The 21,656-nt window shown below is 41.6% G+C and overlaps 1 protein-coding gene across 3 annotated transcripts; it reads right to left on the bottom strand.

Annotated features, from left to right (window-relative positions):
- Positions 1-5,779: 5,779 nt before the first annotated feature.
- On the bottom strand, positions 5,780-20,657 carry SIK1 (salt inducible kinase 1). 3 transcript variants are annotated; one of them, XM_048865227.2, is made up of 14 exons: positions 20,550-20,657; positions 19,380-19,603; positions 18,250-18,366; positions 15,571-15,634; positions 15,179-15,340; positions 14,572-14,696; positions 14,332-14,455; positions 13,224-13,450; positions 12,746-12,895; positions 11,850-11,972; positions 11,340-11,562; positions 10,264-10,539; positions 9,289-9,520; positions 5,780-8,620 (listed from the first exon to the last, which is right to left on the bottom strand). In XM_048865227.2, the coding sequence occupies exons 2-14, from the start codon at positions 19,530-19,532 to the stop codon at positions 8,197-8,199; spliced, it is 2,400 nt and encodes a 799-aa protein (XP_048721184.1). In that variant the 5' UTR covers positions 19,533-19,603; positions 20,550-20,657; the 3' UTR covers positions 5,780-8,196. The 3 variants fall into 3 exon arrangements, with proteins under 3 accessions (XP_048721184.1, XP_048721193.1, XP_048721202.1); XM_048865245.2 differs by lacking the exon at positions 5,780-8,620 and adding an exon at positions 8,629-8,708; XM_048865236.2 differs by lacking the exon at positions 20,550-20,657 and having other exon boundaries at positions 19,380-20,136.
- Positions 20,658-21,656: the final 999 nt, after the last annotated feature.

Genomic DNA, 21,656 nt, shown 5'->3' with positions numbered 1-21,656 from the left:
CTGAAGAAAAATAAAACTTCCTGCTTTAGAAATTAAACAAGATTACATTTTGATGATGCTACAGAGAGTTTTAGTATATTGGGAATGACTGAGAGTTTTTACATGCAAATAATACTGCAGAATGCTACAAAAAAATTGTGTTCCTCTCATTTGTTCATCTAAAGGTCCATATGACAGAGGGAAAACTAAGTGAAAAAATGTTTTTATTAAAGAACTGAAATTTTTATTCAACTAAGAAAGCTGAGAGATACTGTAGTCTCCAAGATCACAAACCACACACCCATGAAAGTTGCTTCATTTCATAGCAAGCTTTGTTTCTATGAGAAGCTTTGGGGCAATGTTAAAATTAACAGATTAATTTGTTCACAGACTTGTTAGCAGAGAGCAGCAGAGTAACTAAATGCAGTTTACAGGTAAAATTTGTCTTGGGCAAGAACTCTGGACATTGTAAAAAGTTTGGAAAACATTGAACACTAATTGAATATAATGTAACTGCCCTATACTGCTCACATGTGGTTATCTCCCATAGTGACCACATGGGCATATCAAGGCTTTAGTCACATGAAACAGGTTAACTCAAGCAGAGCCTGAAATGTGCGAGCCAGCAAAACTAGTGAAAAGTCTTCTTTTTGTTTGTGCTTACTGTTTGGGAATCAGCTATTTTGCCACGTAAGTGCTGCTGGCTTCAGAAATTCCTCTACTGGAAAAGTTCACAATGGGGCATACGTCAGGAAAGCATGAGAGAAGTCAGGATTGCCTTTTGACAAAGGGAAGCAAGTTTACTGTGATGCCCTTATCACCTGCTCAGAAGGCTCATCCCTCTCGCTATTACCATGCTCACATGGCCTAGCCCCAGCTGCTGAAAAACTCAATTCACTCTATTTAAATAAAGCAGCTCTAAGATAGCAAAATTCTCTGATTACCTGGCTCTTATTACCTGGTTGCTATGATTTAGTGCCACATTCTAGGCTGTGTAATCAGTTGCCATTCCCACTGCACCGGCTTACTCCAAATTGGCTGAATTTGGCCAATTACTTTATCATTCTAGTATTGAACTGGCATTGAATCAGAACAGAGGATTCAAGCTGCTGGATCTCTGTACTTCTGGAATCACAAATGGATCTACCATTTCACCAAGAGGGCAACTGAAAGTTTGGAAATATTAATTTTAATTAAAAGCTTTAGGACATTCTGTCACACACAATGGACCTGATGCTGCAATACATAAGTTGGTGGTAGCCTGATGGACATGGGATTGGTCCCACAATCCTAGTCAGATGCACCAACAATTCCTCTGCTGGGCAAAATAAGTATCTTCCTTTTAAAGATGAACTGCAAAGCTGAAATCAAAACAGAGTTAAAGTCCAGAAATGCTAGCCAGGTTGCAGGAGTCCCATTCGGTGTCTAAGTAACTGTAACTTACTTTACCAAAAATACTCTCCTCCATTGTAAAATCCCATGGAATTTCCTGGTTACTAAAGAAATCCCAGAATGCATCTGTCATTGACATCACTCATACCATTAATCTCATGCAGTTCATGATAGCAGAGAGGACTGCAAATGATTAATTCCATTCTTAGAAATCGTGGCCTGGCACCTGTCTCCTGCACTAGCATATAAACACACCAAATGGAACTAGGTATCTCTCTCTATTCTTAATTTTCATCTCAGGCTTGAATTCTGCCCCACTTCCCTTTCTTCTTTTAGAGAAGTGAGAGAAATAGTGCCTGCAGCCCTGTCCACATATCAGACATTTAAAATACACCACACTTTTAATAGATGCCTGTTTACATGAGCAAGCCCAATGGCTTGAGAAAATGTCATCTAATCCCATCATGTAGGTTGTTTCTCACCCTCTGCTCTTATGTGAGTGTTTACTCATTAGTTCCAGAATAGCAGCCATGTTAGTCTGTATCCTCAAAAAGAAAAGGAGGACTTGTGGCACCTTAGAGACGAACCAATTTATTTGAGCATGAGCTTTCAGTGTGTATGATTACACCCATTGTTTCATGTTCTCTGTGTATATAAAATCTCCCCACTGTATTTTCCACTGCATGCATCCAATGAAGTGAGCTGTAGCCCACAAAAGCTTATGCTCAAATAAATTGGTTAGTCTCTAAGGTGCCACAAGTACTCCTTTTCTTTTTACTCATTAGTCCACATACCTTGGATGCATCATAAACATATTCAAATCATTCACAATAAAGAGTGGGCAATTAAGAACTACAACTACAGACCACACCTCCCTGTGTCAAAGCCATTAGGGAGCTGTTGCTGAAACCCTTTAAAACCACATGAGCATCAAGCCCAAACAAGTCAGTTGGCAACTTTTTCTTCTCTGGGACAGTTAAAGATCCACCCATTCACGTCCACATTTAATTGAATTCATTGTTGAGTTCCCATTAAAACCATTTTTAAAACTAAAGAAACAATTGTAGGAAGGTACCCTACTGCATCACAGACATTTTCACAAAAGGTAGAGTAAGGTGGATTATGCAAATAATTGTCTGAATGGTCATGTTCTTGTGGTGTTCACTTTTCATGAACAGCTGAGGCCAAAAATGTTCATGGAAAAGGAATTTTAAAGCCATGTGTGTAAGTATTGCTGGAAATCAAATTATAAATTTTCAGTAGAAGTGCTTGCACATTCATTCAATGGAAGAATAGGAAAAATACCATGAGATCTAACTGATCACTCACAATTAGGCAACATGGCTCAAATTTGGAATATTACCATTCAATCCAGAGTAAAAAGTTCAAAAAGATCAAATAAATTCCAATAAATGCAAGAATAATGTTGTATGCAGGCATTATACAGGCAGAAAAGGGAAACTAAGATCAAACTGTTTATTGCAATTTAGCTCTACCCAGGTGCTTAATATTCTAATTTTTGCAAGATGTTGCTTACAAGTAGGGTTTTTTGTTTTTGTTTTTTGCAAATATTGCAGGTGTTTTGCAATAACAGAGACTGTAGATCTAAGCTCCCTCCCTCCCCTGGAGTAAGTAAACGATCTTACACAATCAGCTAGGTTATGTTTATGCGATTATAAAGGGGAATTTGAAAGAAGTCATCAGCAGGATAGACAGTAAGTACTTGGCAGGGATTTTACAAATTCCAGCCAGCTCCTGACTGGGGAAAAAAACCTTCTCCTGGACACAAAATAAACACAGAAGTGGCAAAAACAATCGCAAGAGATCCGTGGAAAGGGACATAAGATAAATGATAAAAAAATAAAGAGCCTAGTGCATGATAATACAAAAGATCCATTGGACAAAATGTATCAAAATTCGTTGCCTCAGTGGCTGAAGAAACACAAGATGAAACAATCCACCTTTGGGAATCATTTCAAAGCAGGGTCTCCATGCACCATAAATACTGCACATAAATTGCCAGATTCTCAAACGTCATAAAGCAATGTCATTCCAATGATTATAAATTCTCAGGACCAGTTCAAGTGATGAAATAGGCTTTTCCTTTCCACCACCATTAGACGGATACCAAGCTTAGGACCATTGGACCAGATCCTCAGTTGGTGTAAATTGGTGTTACTATATCAAATCAATGCTAGATTGATGGCAATGAGAAGTAGTGAATTTCTCTTTGCATGGAGTCGAAACAACACAGAGAACAGCTTTCACTGCCAATGCGTTAGCCACGTTTTGGATGGATTCCCCACGTGGATGAAGGGTAGTTTGGTCCCAAACCAATTCAGTTCTTCTTCACTGGCAGTCTCAGCACAGTGAGTGATGCTAGCGCAATAAAGGAGGTTAGAGATAAGGCAGGACTTGTATATGAAGCTGTGCCAACAGAAGCTCTCTTCTGTGGCATAGCTACATCTACCCTAGGGGCTTCGTTAGCATTGGTGTGTGTCTTTAGGGGTATCATCCTCACACCCCTGACTGCTGTAGCTGCTGGTATAGATTTAAAGTGTAGGCCAGGCCTGAGGGTGAAATTTTATATACATGGAAATTATGTCCAGGGATCTAAGAATTTTTTTTTAAAAAAAACTGTTATTTCACATATATAGCAAGTCATGGTGCTCTGGTCTCTACACACTCATGGACTAGATCCTCAGGTGGTGTAAATTGAAGTCAAAGGAGCTACACTGATTTGCACCAGCTGAGAATCTAGTTTTCATGCTTTTCCGCATGTGAGATGTTCACCTGGATAACATGACTTTAAACATTGCATTCTGTTGCTGGACGATGACACTTGGGATTTTTTTTCTGACCAATTTACATTAAAAATACATTTAAAGGCCCAGTTTTCAAAAGGTTATATGGGGGCACAGGGCCTACATTTTTATGCAGCCACATCAAAATTGCAGCCTGGTGGACACATACAACATTTTTGGCAGTTTACCTCTGCATGTGCACTGGAAGAGGCAAATGCATAAAGAAACCGGCAGCCTCCTATTATGCAAATACAAATGCATATGCAAATAAGTGACAGATCAAGACTGCTAGCATCTCTCGAAGTCTGAAAGCAGGAGACAAACCGATCTTTTCTCCAGCCGATATCCATCTCTTGGTCAATTTGGTAGTCCTCTGCAAGCTACACAGCTCTTCCCCCTCAGTTCCCAGGGCAGGAGAGTAATCTTCTGCCAAACCAAGGTAGGGTTTGTGGGGCATCAAAAGCAAGATTCAATGCTGAGACCTTGCATTCCTGAAAAGATCTCGAAACTCGAGAGACCTGATGGACAGAACACCTTGATATGTAGCACAACTGGCAGCCTAGACACTCCCTTCCGAACACCATCATTGTCTTGCCCCTCCCCAGCCCCACATTCCCATGCCCTTCCTACTCCCTGCCCCCTAAAATTCCTGTCCCCCACATTCCTGTCTCCAGTCTGTTCCTGCACCCCCACATTCCCCTGCATCCAGTCTCTCTCTTCTCCTTCACATTTCCTGTGTCTCCTGCCTGGGTCGCACACGGCAAGTAGGGAAAGCTATCTTCACTAGCTTCAATCTCATTGGAAACAATGGTGGATGGTAGCACTATTTAGCAGGAGCAGTCTCATTTCCACCTGCAAATGATGTCGGGAGGGGGCAGCCATCTCAGCAGAGACGAGCCTGGCTTCAGTCCCACTACGAACTAAAGATGGTAGTTGCCTTTGCTAAGAAATGACCAGTTACAAGCAAGCCCCAGCTTTCTCCTTAACATCTTTAAATAAACAACCCCCAACTAGTCTTATTTATGACATACTGTATTTAAAACAGACTAAAAATTCAGAGGCAGCTGTTAAATTCTCTTACAACTGTTGGTGCTCTAGTTTAGCCCAAATCTTTTTGAAGATTTAGATTTACATTCCTAAATTAATTCCTCAAATTAAAATTTAAAAGGTTAATATTGAAGGAAAAAATGGAACCGCTACAAATGCCAGAATCCTCTGTGCTTGCTGTAGTGCCTTACTGGGCCTAGGGCCTCTCTCGGCTCAAGGGGACGCAGATGGAATGCTTGTCTACTAGGAGAGAACCAAGCTGAAACCATTTGCATTGCATAGACCACGGTACTGTCAGATACCATCACTTGATTACCACAGACGTGGGCTGGATTCTGACATTACTAAATGAGAGGAATAGCTGTTTTAGAGGGCTGGTAATTGAGTCTTTCACCTGTAGGTAATGTAATAAAAATGCCAGTAACGTCTTATGGACGTAAGTTTTAAATGAAGTCTAAAATCCACAAATCATACAGAAATAAGCGAAGTTGATATGTCAGAGTGTCTCAGAAGAAAAAGCCCTGCAGAATCAAGATACAATACACATAAGACAAAAATATTTTAAAACATTTTTATTTAAATATTAAATAACACATCAATCATTTTGGTGTACATTTTTCATTTTAACATAAGAAATAAAATGATCTGTTCAGTCATGGTAAAAAATAAAACTATACATCTTAATTAAACCAATCACATAGTGTCTTTAAATAGCCTATTGCATTGCAGTCTGCAGAACAGCACTGTCAAGATATCTACAAAAACCAAAACATTAAAAGTGACCTCTTTCTGCTCCAGGAATAATTCCAAAGAGGTTCTACACTAACTGGAAAAGGAAAAACAAACAGAAAAACCTATGAAAGTAAAGTGCTTGTCATTGCTTAGAACAGGAAACAAAAGACTTTCTGTGGCCTTTGATCTATGGCATTAAAACAAATATTGAAAAGAAAACAATTCTGTGTATTAAGTACTTGTGCTATCTCATGTGACAATGATGGCAAAGTTGCTGCTTTGTGATGAGCTGGCTTCTTCTCTCCCTCCTCCCTCTCCCCCTTTAAAAAAAACAAAAAGAAAAGAAACACTTTGCAAATTAGCATGAGACTTTGGTGTTTTCTCTGCTGCAAGGCACCAACCAGTCGAAGATTCAATCAAAGTAATTTCCCTACACCTTGAAGCTTCCAGACCACATAGCAGCAGCAGCAAGCTGGAGATATATCAATACAGACACGCAGATACTGTACACAGATAAAGTAATTTATGAAAGCCACAGACACTGAGCCACATAACATCTTTACCCCTTCCCCCTCAAACCAATTAACCTGGTTGATCTTTGGCTTTTTTAAAAAAGTAGGGTGTTTTTTGAAAACGTGTAATACTGCAGGTCACAAGAAGCCAAGGTAACTTGAAGGCACCCTGTGTCACACTAAAGACCTGGGTCCTTTAAGCATTTAGATAGAATGAAACTATTTTTCTGACATTCAGATGGTAACTTTTGGCTAAACTGGCTCACTGCTTACTCACCTGCTACCAAAGCTGAACCCTCACCCCACTAATTCTTGTAAGAGGTTGTGGTCTATTCTCCCCTTTATACACACAAACTTCCATTGACACCAACATAAGTCACGCTCTGTCAGAGAGGGAGTTTACACCAGAAACACAATAGAAGCATATTACAAAGTATAAAAAAATAAGTAGTGTATATATTGTTTTCTGCTTCCTATTTATACATATATTCAGTATTAAAAACCATACATAAAAACACCTAATCAAAAACCTCATTGATAATATGCCAAAAAACCCAAACAAACCAAACCAAACACCCAAAGATTGTGCTGTTTCACTCAGTTTTAATCGTTTTGTTCAGAAATAGCTGTACTCCTTTAGGAGTAGAATTCTGTTCTAGCCTATTCCTTTTGTCTTTGTATAATTATAACCTCGATATTGCACGCTTCCCCAAGAGTCAGTTCTAGCTGGACCCGGATAATGAAATGCGTAAAAATGTAATTAGCAGCAGAAATAAAATGTGCAGCACTAAGAAATATCCCTCAGGCAACTTCACAGGCAACCTCTGGGAGGCTTTTTGAAAGAAACAGTTCCACCCCAGAGCCCAATTTTACTCATTTCAATCCCAGTGCCTCTGCAGGAATACAGGGAAAACAACTTAGACAACATTTATGAAAAGATTCCTCGAGATTTAGGAAAAAAAAAAAAAAAAAGAAGACATTACACAATTTGGATCAGGATATCAGGGGATAAAATTCCAAGAGAGATTAATTGCTTCTGTGCTAATGATCAGAACTTGTTTTTAGCTGTTCTAGCTGATATATCAAGCAAGAAGTTCACAGTTTTCATTTAAAGCGTAAGTGTTTTTAGGGAGGAGGTGTTGGTTCCTTTAAAGTGAGTATCAACTAAACAAAAACAAATGGCAATGCTTCCATTTTTAATTTTATCAATGCATAATGTTGCATGCCACTGTTTTTTTTAAGAGGTAATCAGCTTCACAAGCCCATAAAAGAATATTGTGAAAAAGGGAGGCTCTGGTCCCTTCTTTGAAAAGCCTCTCCCTGCTGTGTCACCACTACTGACAGCTGTTAAAGTCTTGCATAACAGCAGAGCTGTATTGGTCTGACTTAAGTACAGTACCAAAGTGTTCTACCCGGCCTCATCCATCCCTGCTTCCCACCCCCTACCCACCCTTCATTATTTGTCTTCAAAAACATTTTTCAGTTTCTATTCATATTTGTTCAGTGCAAGAATAATAGAAGCCAAAAGACATACATATTGCTTGTTTCAGTTCTATAAAGTTGTTAGCTTTCTGAACCAGACAGCCTCTTCACATACTTCAAAATTTATTGCTTCTGAGAGTCACTCATCCACACGCCACCAGCAATCCATGGAACTAATGCTGTGGAACAATGGTGGAAGTCCTTTGCAAAAATAAAAAGAGGGGTGTGAGCTACAACAGCAGGAGCTCTCATTTCACCAGGACAAATTTCCCCAGCTGGCTGGAAGTGAGGTCCTCCATTTCACAGTCCCCATTCTGCAAAGTGACAGCATCGTAGCTCGGAGACTGCACAGAGAAATTCTGTTGCTGAGAGAAGTTGGTGGTGGTGATCGGAGAGACATTGCTGCTGATGTACAGTTGGGTGTCTAGAAGATGAGCAGCTGAAGACACTGGTGAGACACTGACTCCAAAGAGGTGAGGTTGGAGCAGTTGGGTGTTGCCACCAAATGCCAGCTCAAATGAGTTCTCCCTTCGTAGCTCTGACAGCAGAAGAGAGTTAGATGTTTTGTAAGTGCCTGTACTGTCAGGAGAGAGGACGCAGTGTGTGGCAGACACCCGAGAGGGCTGGTGACATGTTGGCTGGATCAATTGGTGATGCTGTAACTGGAGCATTCTGAATAAGATTCCAGAGTGAAGGAAATTAATACTTCTTGATCATACTGTTCTTCCCTGTAGCACTTCCCCAAACACTGCCGACCTTACTGGGGCATTTAAAGCATTTTGAGCAACAGTTTAGTAAAACTAGATACAAATATGGTAATCTTTGGAAGTTACAACAGCAAAATTAGGGCACAATTTGGTCCACTATGAATATACATTTCAGTGACTAAGAACTGTGCTTCACTTGTAATTTGGTAGAGTTACAGCTCACAAGGCCCTATCTCCATGCCACAGGAAAGTATCTTTCCCCAAAATTAAACAAAAATAAAGCTCTGACAGGCAGAAGTAGTATGTTTTGCCCTTCCAATACATATGGCGTTTGATGTGACTATCTTAAAATCTACATGATGATCTTAAAACCTAAGAACTCCTGTGAAATATGTAGGTCAGCATTATACTCATTTCACAAATACATAAGCAGAGTTACAGAGAAGTTAAGAGGCTTGTCCATGGTCACAGGGCAAGAGCCTGAAAGAGAACCCAGTAGTCCTAACCCTCAGCCTCATTCCCTGACCAAAAATGAGGTTCTATGAAAAAAGAACAGCTCTTTGTAGAAGAAGCTCAACATGGATTATATGTCCCTGCCTTGTTCAAGTCTCTATGATAAGCATGCTTTCTCACCTCTGCTGTTGCAACACCTCCTCTAGCAGGCTTCGGCCCTCTCTGCTGCTTCCTCCGTTGCTGTACATGCACGTGTTCTGCTGAGAATGCTGGAAAGGGCTCATGCCACTGCGTGCTGCCCGAGCGGATGAAGACTGGCACACCTGGCGAGCAAAGCCCTTGATTTTGTTCAGCCCAAGGAAACCTTTGGCTCTAGCATTCTTTCGTAACTGTTGTCTAAATGCCTTCAAGCCTAGAGGCAAGAAAAAAAAAATATATATATATATGTGTATTCATCATTAGCGTTTTGCCTGGATGCTCCACTTCTTCGTTGATCAGCAATTCCCAACCTCTCTGGGCAACTGCACTCGTTTACTAGAGTGAGACTTCAGGTGAAACAGACACTTCACATTCATCTGCATGCCCTATAGTCAGCAATGAAGCTTATGCACTTGCAAGACTGTGGTTTGGGGCAGCTCAAGCTCGACTAGATTGGGGCATGTACAGATGCTCCCCAGGTTACGCAAGAGCTGACTTACGCAAATCCGCATTTACGGAAAAAGTTCTGTAAGCTAGAAATAGGAGGGTTTTTTAGGGATGAGGGGGGCGCATAACGGTTGGGTATACGTTACTGACTTACGCAAAATTCGACTTACGCAAGGCATTCCAGAACAGAATGATTGCATAAGTCGGGGAGCGTTTGTACAACTAAATTGGAAGTGGGCAGTAGTGGCGTACCGGACTCAGTGTAAAAGAGTAGAACACCAAGAATAGCTGTCACAGAAATGGGAAATTCTTATATTGGTCCGTGGATTTGGGAACCTCTGGGGTAGGTGACTTACATGAAGTCAAGTTATCCCTTATGTTCTATGGCACTATCATGATGGACACAACAGAAAGCCCTAAGATCGATAAGTCAGAGTAAGCTTCCCAAAATATTACCGTGTTGCTAATTAGAAAAGTGTACAGCCAACTATACAGCAAGAAAGGAATTACCTTGAGTTAATGAGGTATCAGATGCACGTCTTCCTTCCTGGAAGCTGACAGGCAGCAGAGAAGCACCTCCCATGCAGTCCTGGGCTTGCAGCCCTGGAGTGTCAGATTGGGAAGTCAGAAACGGTGATGTCATCCTGGCTGTGGCTGGGTTACCAGTCATTACTTGATCTGCCAAACAGCTGCTCAGAGCCACTGAGCTGTTGTTTGAAGATGAGGTGAGGCAGCTGTCGGAACTAGTTCCTTCTGTGGGGCTTGTCGAAGAGGAAATGACTATGCCTACAGATGAAGGGGAGAAGGGGAAGGTGAAGAGAGAACATTTCCAAAATGGAGTACAGGAAGAAAAAATTGCCATCAGATTAGTCTGTCCACCTACACTGCAATTATACATAACCTGTCAGCATCAGAAGTCTCAGATAACAATAGAACAGCAACTCATGTTGTACTAGGACATGATTCCATCAAAGGTTGCTGAGGTCATAAACAATCTGAATTCAGTGTTCACTTGCAATCTAGTGTGCACACTCAATGTAGAATTTGTTTCCCTGAGACCAGCACTTACTGTGTGCTATTTGGCGCTTGAGCCCTAACACGGATTTTTGTTTTTTTCAATTGCACAAGGCTCTCCCCTGCTCCAGCTAAGTCAATAGCAACATTTCTATTGATTCCAATAGAGGAGAGACTTTATGAGGTTTTACTGTGGTGGAGGGGTGCAGGAAGGAGTTGGAGGGTACGATATAAAGAAAGAACACTTCCCTTTAAAAATATGTAGATAATTACTAAAAAAACTTCCCAAACTACTGCTAGCTGGGGTCTCTCCCAAGTAATACAACTGCGTAAGATTATGCAATTTCTAGGAGAGTTTTCAGAAACCATGTTATTTAAATTTAAAAATAAATACCCAATGAGTGAACATTGCAGACCATTTACTACTGACCTTCTCTACCCTAAGTCAGAATGGTGGTGAAAATAGCAATTAATCACGGATATTTGTTGTATGCAATCTTCTATGGGAGCCGTCACCGTATTCCACCCCTCACAGCCCGTATTTCAGAGACCTTCCTCCCTGCAGGACTTACATGGAGGGGTACATGGATAGAAATGAGTAGTGACTTCAGCCAGCGTGTGCCTCCTGCTGGTGTTGCTGGGGAGGTGAAGAGGGTTGTAGGCCTTGATTTCCTCCTCCAGGTCTTTCTCCTGCCTCACCTCCTCACTAATGGTGGTTTCTAGCAAACTGTTGGGAGAAATGGAGCGATTCCTGAAGAGACCATTGAAGTTGGGATCCACAGGAAAGAATACTGGCTGCAAAGACATTAGAATACAGGAAATAAGTGAAAAGCTATTCGTTTATTTTCGAAAAAATATTCTCATTTGTTAGAGCTTTGCAAAGCTCTTCAGTGTGCCTTTATTATGCATATTGTGATGAAAGGGCATTGTGACACTGTATTTATATCTTATGTTTAAATTTTGGGGAGGGAGGGGTGGAGAGGCGGAAACAGGCAAGTGCTAAATATACTTTTAAACCTTTGTCATGTCAAATGGATAGAACAATAAAAATCTGTAGGTGAGATTTAGTTGAGAGCACCAACCTGTAATGGACTGTTCATGTCACAATCCATTTCTGCTTGCAAGGATGACTGAATCAAGTTCTGAGGTTGATGGTAAAGCAGAGATGATCTCAGGGATTCACTTGCAAGGCTGTCTTGAGGCATCTGAAGGCAAAAAAAAAAAAAAAAGATTTAGAGAAGGCATCCTCTAAACTGCAATTCAAAAACTTCATATGTTGTTTGCATACTGAGTTTCTAAAGCATCTTCCATCCAAGCTTCTCAAAGCATTTGGCAAGAACTAACAATTTTACCCTCTCAACTCACACATAAGTAGGAACCCATGAAGCTCCCTTTCACAGATGGAAAAGCTGAAGTACAGAGATTAAGACAACTGCCTGGAGGGGACATAAGAAGTCTGTGGCAAGCAGGGAATATAACCCAGATCGCCTGATGTCAGTTCTGTGTCTTAATCACCACCCCAACCATCCCTTCTTTTTGTTAAAAAAAGAATGAAAGAAAAGAAAATCTAACTGACTCATGGAATCTCTCTGAGGTGGCTGTAACAAGGAATCAGAGGAAGTTTAATTGCTGTGCTTCTGAAAGGGTATATTTCAATGAGAAGCCTGATCACTTGGTGAATTACTGACGAGCACTGGAGAGAGACTGTTCTTTGGACCATAAACTAGTGCCCGTGATTAGGAAATGGGCCATTAGTATTCAATCAAGCACCAAATTCAATCAGCAGCCTGCTGAAGAATGGAATACTGTACCCTCTAGTTTGAGGACAGAGATTAAGTTTGACTCAGAGGACCTCTCTATGGCTTTCCCATGACATTACGGGCAGCAATGTCTGCTAAATAAAGTAAATGATACAGCAAAGTAACAGAATAAGAATACCAGCAGATGTGACTTTATATTAGATAATGCACCTTCTTACCTCAATGTTGCTGAGCTCAGAGCTCCTTGGTCTTTGCTGACGGCCAGTCACTGGACGATTGGACAACTGGTTGTTTCGGTACTCCTTGAGGCGCTCCAGGAGAAGGTAATAAATTGCAGCAAAATGGTTGTAGCTGCTGTTTTGTAGAGACTAGAAGATATGAAAAGGATTCTTGAGATACAGATAAATCAATTTAAAGAACTCAAAAAGCAGCAACAGGGGCTCAGAGTTTAACAGCACTGTGTCCAATAATTTGTGAATAAGTTTTACTGAACATTATACAGTTACATTGAATCAAAGTTAATTTTTGATCACACACACTGTATATAAAAATAAAACTGAGTAGCTAACCTCTTGTTCTTTCCTAAGTAACCGATTTGCATGCAAGTGTTGTCTAACCATCGGCACTTTATTAGTCAATGAGCAAGTATCTAAGAAGTAAGCACCACTCATACTAGAAGGGCAAGCCACGGCTCACCTCAACTGTTCTCCGCCTATCAATGCCAAGAGTCTGCATGATCCCGAGGACTTGCTCATTGTAGTCACCCAGGTTAGAGTTGTAGTTCTGCATGGAGAAGGACAAAGATTGCTGCTGCTGATGGAGAGAAGGGTCTGCTTGCATCCACTTGTGCTGCTTTATCTGGGCAATGGTTATTCGTTTAGTTGGGTCCACAACTAGCATCCGTCGGATTAGTGTTTCACAGTCTAGACAAAACAGAAAATGCCTTTAACAAGTGGCAAAAATAAAAGCCAGCCACATACAAGAGGCTATTAGTTATTTTACTGCTGCATTTAGACAGCACTAGGAAATCTCTTCAGCAACATTATATCAGACCAGTTTTAAGTGGGTGCAATTCTACAGATGTTTCGTCCATTTACAGTAAATCTGAATTTGGCACATAGTCCGTTACATACACACGCTGCTGGTCTCCATGTTAGCACTTACTTGTATGTGAGCAGCTTTGATTATATTGTTAAGATTAAATTAGGTAAGGGATACTATTAAGGCCTAGGTCACAGTAGTAACAATATCCTTTAATTCCCCTTTTCACAAGAGATTGTTCAAGAATGAGCTAGATTGCTAAACCTTATTGTTTTTACTGTCCTTGATAGCATATTCCGAAATTTTAAAATATACTACTAGTGTACAGTTACAATCTTTTGAGAACTACACCCACCTAAGAATTACAGCCTAATATCATTAAAATGCTATTTAAAAAAAACCCACTTATTTCTCCAGCAAGAGTGTGAATTAGCCATTAGATAAATAAATCAATCAATCTCTACTGAATCTAAAAGAGAAAAAGTGTAAACCCTTTAGACGTATAACAGATCCCAGGAAAGAAAACGTGCTAGTGTATGCTGCAAGTACAACACTAAAGAAACTCTGCTGAAAACCTAAGAAAGGGAAAGCACAATGTGTGATTGCAAAATATTCCCATCTGTCATTGCCCTGAAAAAGATACAAACGCAAAATCTAACAGATGGAGAGGCAGAAAACTGATTCCTTCACAAAAAGACCCAGATTACCAATCAGCCCCCTGTTGGTATCCCCTTTTCTGGTGTTAAGATTCCAGGAAACGTACCTTGGGACATGAAGTAGGGGATGCGGAATCGTCCCTCCAGCACTCTTTGTCTCAGAGTTGGTAAATTGGGTCCATCAAAAGGCAGAGAGCCACAAACGAGGACATACAGCACCACACCAAGGCTCTGTTAACAGAAAATAGCACAGCATGTAAGGGACTGGAGCACAGTTAGCAATCATGAAAGCCCAGGAAGAGTTTGATGATGCATGAAATGTGAACACTATAGAACATAAAGCTTACCCATATATCAAGGTGAGGTCCTTCGTATTCCTTGCCTTCAAAAACTTCAGGGGCTGCATAAGGTGGGCTTCCGCACCAAGTGGAGAGGGGCTCCCCTGATTTGTAGAAATTTCCAAATCCAAAGTCTGAAGTAAAAAGAAGAGTCTGAAGTGAGACTTCATGAAATACCAGGTTAACATTTCGAAATCAGAGAAAACGAAGGAAAACCAGACTTAGGACTTGTCTACATGGTGGGGTAATACACAGTACAGTTCCCTAGTGCACTTAGGGAAATTTTACTGTGCACCAGCAGGGTCTACATGGATCAATTAATGTGCAATATGTTAGGGCACTTAAGAAATCACACTGCTGTAGTATGCCTTATCTCACCAAGTACACAAGCCCTTATTGCATAGAAGTTCTACACTTATTCATTTAACCTAGGCTTTTTCAACAAGAAGATATATTCAGAAAAATAGTACTATCAGTATGTGCATCTATACAGCAGTTTTAAAAAGTTTTATTTTATTGTACATATTTATAGGAGCACCTAGCTCTAAGACTATAGAAACAGGACTTCATTTCCTGCTTTATATTTTAGCAAAAGTAACCATGTAAATGTTCTCACCTGCTAACTTGATATTCATGCTAGCATCTAACAGAAGGTTCTCAGTTTTGAGATCCCTGTGCACTATGTGATGGCTGTGACAGTATTCCACTGCAGAAAGGATCTGCCAGAACTTCTTTCGAGCTTCACTCTCGCTCAAGTGTCCATTGGAAGTCAAATGATCTGTAGCACACAAAAATAAATTATGAACAAGAATTAACACCTGGCAGTATGTTTTCATTACCCTGACAAAGCTGCATTCACCATTTGGTATTTGTGACACCTGACTGACTTTTGGGAAACCTTTAACACTACGTCAAAAACATATCTTCTTATTACCCTACATGACTACCAACAATAAAGTAGGGTTTTCTAAATCTAGGTAAGTGTTAGTTATTTCAGTGAGAACTTACCAAACATTTCTCCATTTTTTGCAAACTCAGTAACAATGTAAAGCATATCCTTTGTCTCCATAACCTGTCAAGACAAAAATTAGGACACGTTACAGGTCTCTGAAATTGTTTTTACGAAAAAAATGCCATGTCCTAAATCTAGAACCTCTTAGTGCAATTATTTACAGCCACTTTAGGCAGCAACCCAAAGGCCTTCATTCCTGAACCGCAGTACTCCTTTCAGACAGAGCTATTCAGAAAGATAGCGAATTAATGCTTGCATATCCAACATACACAGTTACTTGCTTCCTCCATACTCTTTTCCCCCCCATATCCTCAAATGTCTATGAAATAGGCTTATGGAGTATTTCAGCAAGCTTTACTTCAATTGCAATACATTTTTTAATGAAAACAGAGTTCAGTAATCACTTTTGATCACTCAAGGACATTTTAAATTAAAAAACGGGTTTCTGGAATTCAAGGACTTTGTGCTAAAAAGGCTAGCAGATACAAAGATCATTAGAGCAGAAATTTACAGCAAGAACACAGTGAAGAAGCGATATCATATACCCTAGTCCCACCTGGTATCAGATATGATACCTTAGCCTGCAAGGTGACAGCTCTGCCGGGCAAGCAACAAAAGCTTGCTTTTTGAGCAAACTGTACTGCTCCATGTCTGTCAACAGCAAGTGTCAATCCTAGCCAAAAGTTCATTTATTGAGCTAGTACTGATTTACTTTTAAACATTTGCTACTGACTTCCATAAAATGGGTTATAAACTAGCCAATATACTTCCTTTTTTTGGAAGAACCTCCCCACCCCCCCTAACCAAAATAACCCTGTACAGCATTTCACATATTTATTTTTAGTGACTGGGACATATTTTTCCTTTTTGTTTCAAATGTTAGCATGAACTATTTACCGAGAATGGCTCTTCAATGAGAATTGTATTTTTTGCTCCTTCGGTAGAGGCTTACAAAAACCAAACAGGTGTCAATGCTACTTCAGAGGCCATAATTTTCAACTTTCTTTGAAAAAGGATTTATGTCGAAGAGAGGGAAGGGAGCGCTCTCATCTCCCCTGCCATGCCATGCACAAACGAAAACAAATAAAAACGGGAGAAAAGGAAGAGAAGTTTCCAATTTTAAAAAACTGAAGGGAAGGAGTTTAAGTGTTCTGGGAAAGGTGCCAGCTGGATGAAAGTTAGATGCTGGTGTTGAAACTAAAACACAAAAAACCCATCAACACTGATATGTCATCTAGTTCCACCCCTACTTTTCAAACACCAACAAATAGGTACAGTATCAGTTACAACAACAACGAAGAAGAGAAAATTCAGTTGGAAAGTTAAACTATGATCTATTACCTGTGTCATTTGTTCAGTTAAATAATCTGGTTCAACAAGGTGGGATTTAAGCTAATTTTTTAGAGCCTTGAAATACAATTTTCACCTGCATCATTCCACTGAAGTGCAATCAACAGAACGGTTACAATACCTTTATGTATCCTATATAGCTCTACAGGCAAGAGTGACGTCAATCAAATATTAATGCCAAATAATTTTTTCACAATTAATAATATAAAGATCAAGTACTCAATAACCAATGTCTTCACTTAAGCACCTGCCTTACTGGCTCTTCTACTCTACTTTGTGTTAACTGACCTCCACAACATTTAAAAAAAAAAAAAAAAAAAGTAAAGATCCAAACTGATGACAGTATTTTCTACTCCACACTGCATTTCAGACCTGCTGCTAGATTTCTTAATCCATCATTTACCCTTCCCCCCCTCTCACAGACAAATCGTGATACCACATCTTCTTAAATCCACATGGTACTGTTTAAGACGATTAGGGGGAACTTACACCAAATGCCAATTAGATCAAATACAGTATTTAGCATTTGCAAAGCAGCCCTTGCTCATCAGGCAGCAGTGATCCCATTTTCTGCACAGCACACTAGTTTGTCCTTACACTTAATACTTATTGGAACAAGAAATGAACTAAATTAAAATACCCACATACAAAATAAAATGTGGAAGATGTTGGGGTTTTGGTTTTTTGGTTTGATTCCAAAACTAACAAACATGATTAGTGTAAGGAGCAAACAAATGCATAATGGCCTGTAGCGGTAAAGTCTTTAAATAAAGGTAAAAAAAATGCATTTTTTTAAATTCACAAATTTTAGAGCAGCTCAGTTTGACCATTGATTCACTATTTGAGAGGTTTCAACAAAAATGACATTCAAGTTTGGTTCTGTTTTATTTTACAAGAGCTTAAATTTTGCTAGTATAATTTGCAAGTAGGATATTTCTATAGCTCTTAAAAACTGAAAAAGCAGAAGAATCAGGGGGAAAATGAGTTCCTTAACAATACAAGTAGCCAATTCCATCAATTTCAAGATCAATTCCATTTGATCCAAAACTAACTTGAGTCAATTTTGACTCTTTCCACTAAAAGTGCTTAAAAATTAAAAAAGCCCACTGAGGTTAATCATACGATAAACCTGCTCAAAGAGAACACTAAAAAAAAAAAAAAAATACAATGCTTATTGTATTTGTTTAAATACTTCAAAAAGTACAATGTAAGTTCTCTCCCTGCACGTGCAATTTAGAACCATGTGCAAGATAAGATCATTAGCAACCAAACCCATGGGATTCAAGTAGACCTAACATGAATGCAGTCATCAGAACAGATCTTACCTGATACAGCTTGATAATGTGGGGATGGTTCAAAAGCTTCATTATCTGGACCTCTCTGTAAATTTTCTCCAGGTTGCTTGGATCTAATCTTGTTTTGTCTATAATCTTTATTGCAACCTATAAATTTAAAACACAAACCCAGACAGTTATAAAATATGTACTTATGCTGCTGAAATTCTGAATAGTTCAAACAAAACAATTTTAAAGCGTATGAGTTTTGCCAAACTGAGTCTCATTTCCATTATTAAATGCAGGCTATATTATATATTTTAATTTCCCTATTTCACATAAAAAAATTACACAAAGTAATGAACAGAACTATAGTTCTCAGAGTAGCAGCCGTGTTGGTCTGTATCCGCAAAAAGAAAAGGAGTACTTGTGGCATCTTAGAGACTAACAAATTTATTTGAGCATAAGCCTTCGTGAGCTACATCTGATGAAGTGAGCTGTAGCTCACAAAAGCTTATGCTCAAATAACTATAGTTCTGATTTCTGCACAGGACCTATTAAGTCACCTAGTCCATACCCCCTTAATGCAGGATCATCCCCGATAAACTATTTTCTATTGCATTGCCTAGTCTGGTTTTAACACGCATATTACAATTGTAGTTTAATTTATAAACCAACTAATAAGAAAACTCTTTACTCACATAGATTTAAAAATGAAAATTCTTCATTTTTTTCCTGAATAACTTCCTCATTTAATGAAAAATAAACTAAGGAACTCTAAAGTCTAAATAGCAAGATTTTATGCTCTCTTCTACACAAATTACTTCAAATTTGCACAACCCTACCTACTCTTTAAGGATACACATAGGGCTAAATAATTAAACTGAAGTGTTAAAACAGTTGGCAATATTTTCTTAAATCTATTCTTGTGTTTTTATTTTACATCATCTGTGTTTATAAAACCACTAAGAAAAACAAAAAAACCCTCACCTATAGTTTTATCTATTATTACTATCACACAATCTATCGCCTTGATTATATTTTGTACAGTACCACAATATTACTGTATGTTAGTTTATTTCACCACATTTGAGGGGGTAGGGGAAAACTTACCCAGAAAGTTTCATGCCCTTTAAAATTTGGTTTCCTATATGAAACTATAGAGTAGATTTCACACCCACCTGCGTTTTGGTTACTCTGTGCCTGGCCAGCTTTACCACTGCGAAATTTCCTTTTCCCAAGGTCCTCTCAATATCATAAAATCCAACCCGGAGAGGCCTTCGCTGGGCTTGATTTGGAGTGGGAACAGAGGTATAATCTGACATGATCACCATGGCTTAGATTTTGGTGGGCAACAAGCAATATTTAGAAGGTATGCATAAGCGCTCCTCTTTCAGCCTTGCACCTGTGTAAAGATAAGAGACACTAATAAATCAAAGGGAGCTTTTGCTTTCTCCTCCAGATGAAAACTAGTAACACTCAAACAACACTGATCAGATTTTAAAGGTTTCACCGAATCTTTAAATTGTGCAGGGTGGAAAGCTTTGAACTAGTCAGGCAGACCGCACAACCCAACTTCTTGGAGACACGGACCAACTTTCCCCTACGCTTCGCTCAGAGCCCAAGGTTAGTTATGAAACGGCCTGGGAGTCTCTTCCTAGCAAAAGCCCGGTATTAGCGACTCGCCGCGAAGAGCAGCTAATAAAAAGACACCCCACGCCCGTTCATAGCCATGCGCTTTTCAGATCCCTGGGATCCAGCCCTCTACCTCGTTCCCCTTGGAAGAAAGCTGCCCAATTCTAGCGGCCAGATGCCCCGATTGAATAGGAACACTCCCAATATTGGGGCTTTGTCTTATACGGGCGCCTATTACCCCGCCCCTCCCGTCCTCATTTTTCACACTTGCTCTCCGGTCACCAAGCCGCCGCCAACCTCGTCCCCCCAGCCCAAAGAGGCATCGCTAACAGCAGCCAACCCCCCCCCCCCCACACACACACACACACTCCGCCTCAGCCCCGAGCACCCAGCAGGCGCCGCAGCGCTGCCCGCCGAGCCTCCGCGACCCAGCCACAGGCTTCCCCGCCGGGCGCGCACTGGGCTGCGGCTCCCCGGCTGCGGAGAGGAGCCCAGCGCCCGCAGAGGGGAGGGAGGGAGGGGGGACCGCTTGGCACTTCGGGGCGCTTCGCTCCTGTCCCCGCCGCGGCCGGGTTGGGGAGCGCGCCCCCCGCCACGCTTCCCCCCGCAGCTCCGGCCGCCAGCGCCGCGGCTCTCCCCCAGCACCGCCCGCCCGCCCGCTCCCCAGCAAGCGGCCCCGCGCGCTCCTCAGACAGCGCCGCCGCGGCTCCGGGTACCTGCGCGCGGGGGCTCCCCAGTCCCCGGCTCTCGCGGCGCTGCTGCTGCTCCAGCGGCTGCCTCCGCGCGCTCTGGGCGTGCTGCTGGGGGCAGAGGAGCACGCGGGATCCCCCTTCCCCCGCCCACTGCCCCCCTCCCCCACCCGAAAACCGAGACAGACCCATTGACGTCACTTTGACGCCAGAGAGACGCGCGCCCAAGCGCGAGGCTGAATGAGAGCGAGACATCGGGCCGTTGCCAAGAGACGAGCTGTTCTGACGCGCGGCCTGATGGAGCCGTCGCCCCGGAGACCAATGGGCGGTGACGTCAGGGCAAAAGGGGGGGGAGACAACCGGGCACCTGTCCCCGGCGTCACGTGACCCGTTTGTTATCGTTGCGGGGTCGCCCCCTGCCGGAGCCGCCGCGGCCCGGACTAACCCCCCGTGGGCTGGAGCCGGGCCACGAATTAACCCCCAGCGCGCCGGCGCCGAAGTGACTAAGGAAGCCGCCCCGGCCAGCTGGGACCACCCAGGGGCCCTTCACCCCTGCGGTGCCGGGGCCCAGCCGGGGACGTATATAACCCCTCGGTAGCCTGTCTGCACTAGGCAAACAATGGGTTTTTGCCCACGGTGTTTCCTAGCCTGCGAGTACCGTGCGGGGGACCCTGTCGGTGTACGCGTGGCTGCCGCGCTTCCCGTGCACCGGCCCCCGGGCACGCTAGCGCCAAGACGGGCTGGGCGGCTTCACCCTTTGTTTGCTGGGGCAGCCGTGGCCCGAGGAGAAGCTGGATGTTGGGAAGAGAACGGAGATGACACGGGGATGAAGCCCTGCGTGCAGGGAGCGAGGGTGGGGTGGCACTTGTTGCCCGCTCTCGCTGTTTATTCTACGGCATGTTATGCAGTATTTGGTGTTTTTCTGACAGCCCCAGCTCCCGGGGCCGTTTTATTACAGGAGAACCTCAGCTTTCGTTTCAAAGGAAAGTATGCTTCTAGCTTGCACAGTCATGGGGGGGGGGGGGATGGGAAACCATGAACCCCACAGTCTCAAAAACCCGTACAACAAATCAGAACCAAAAAAAAAAACCACCACGATTATTTTTGAAAGTCCTAGGGTTTTTAAGTCTATCT

This window comes from Caretta caretta, chromosome 1 (genome assembly GCF_965140235.1).
Source record: "Caretta caretta isolate rCarCar2 chromosome 1, rCarCar1.hap1, whole genome shotgun sequence".
Taxonomy (NCBI): Eukaryota; Metazoa; Chordata; order Testudines; family Cheloniidae; genus Caretta; species Caretta caretta.
The sequence above is the reverse complement of the archived record's forward strand: the minus strand, read 5'-3'. Positions and strand labels throughout refer to the sequence as shown.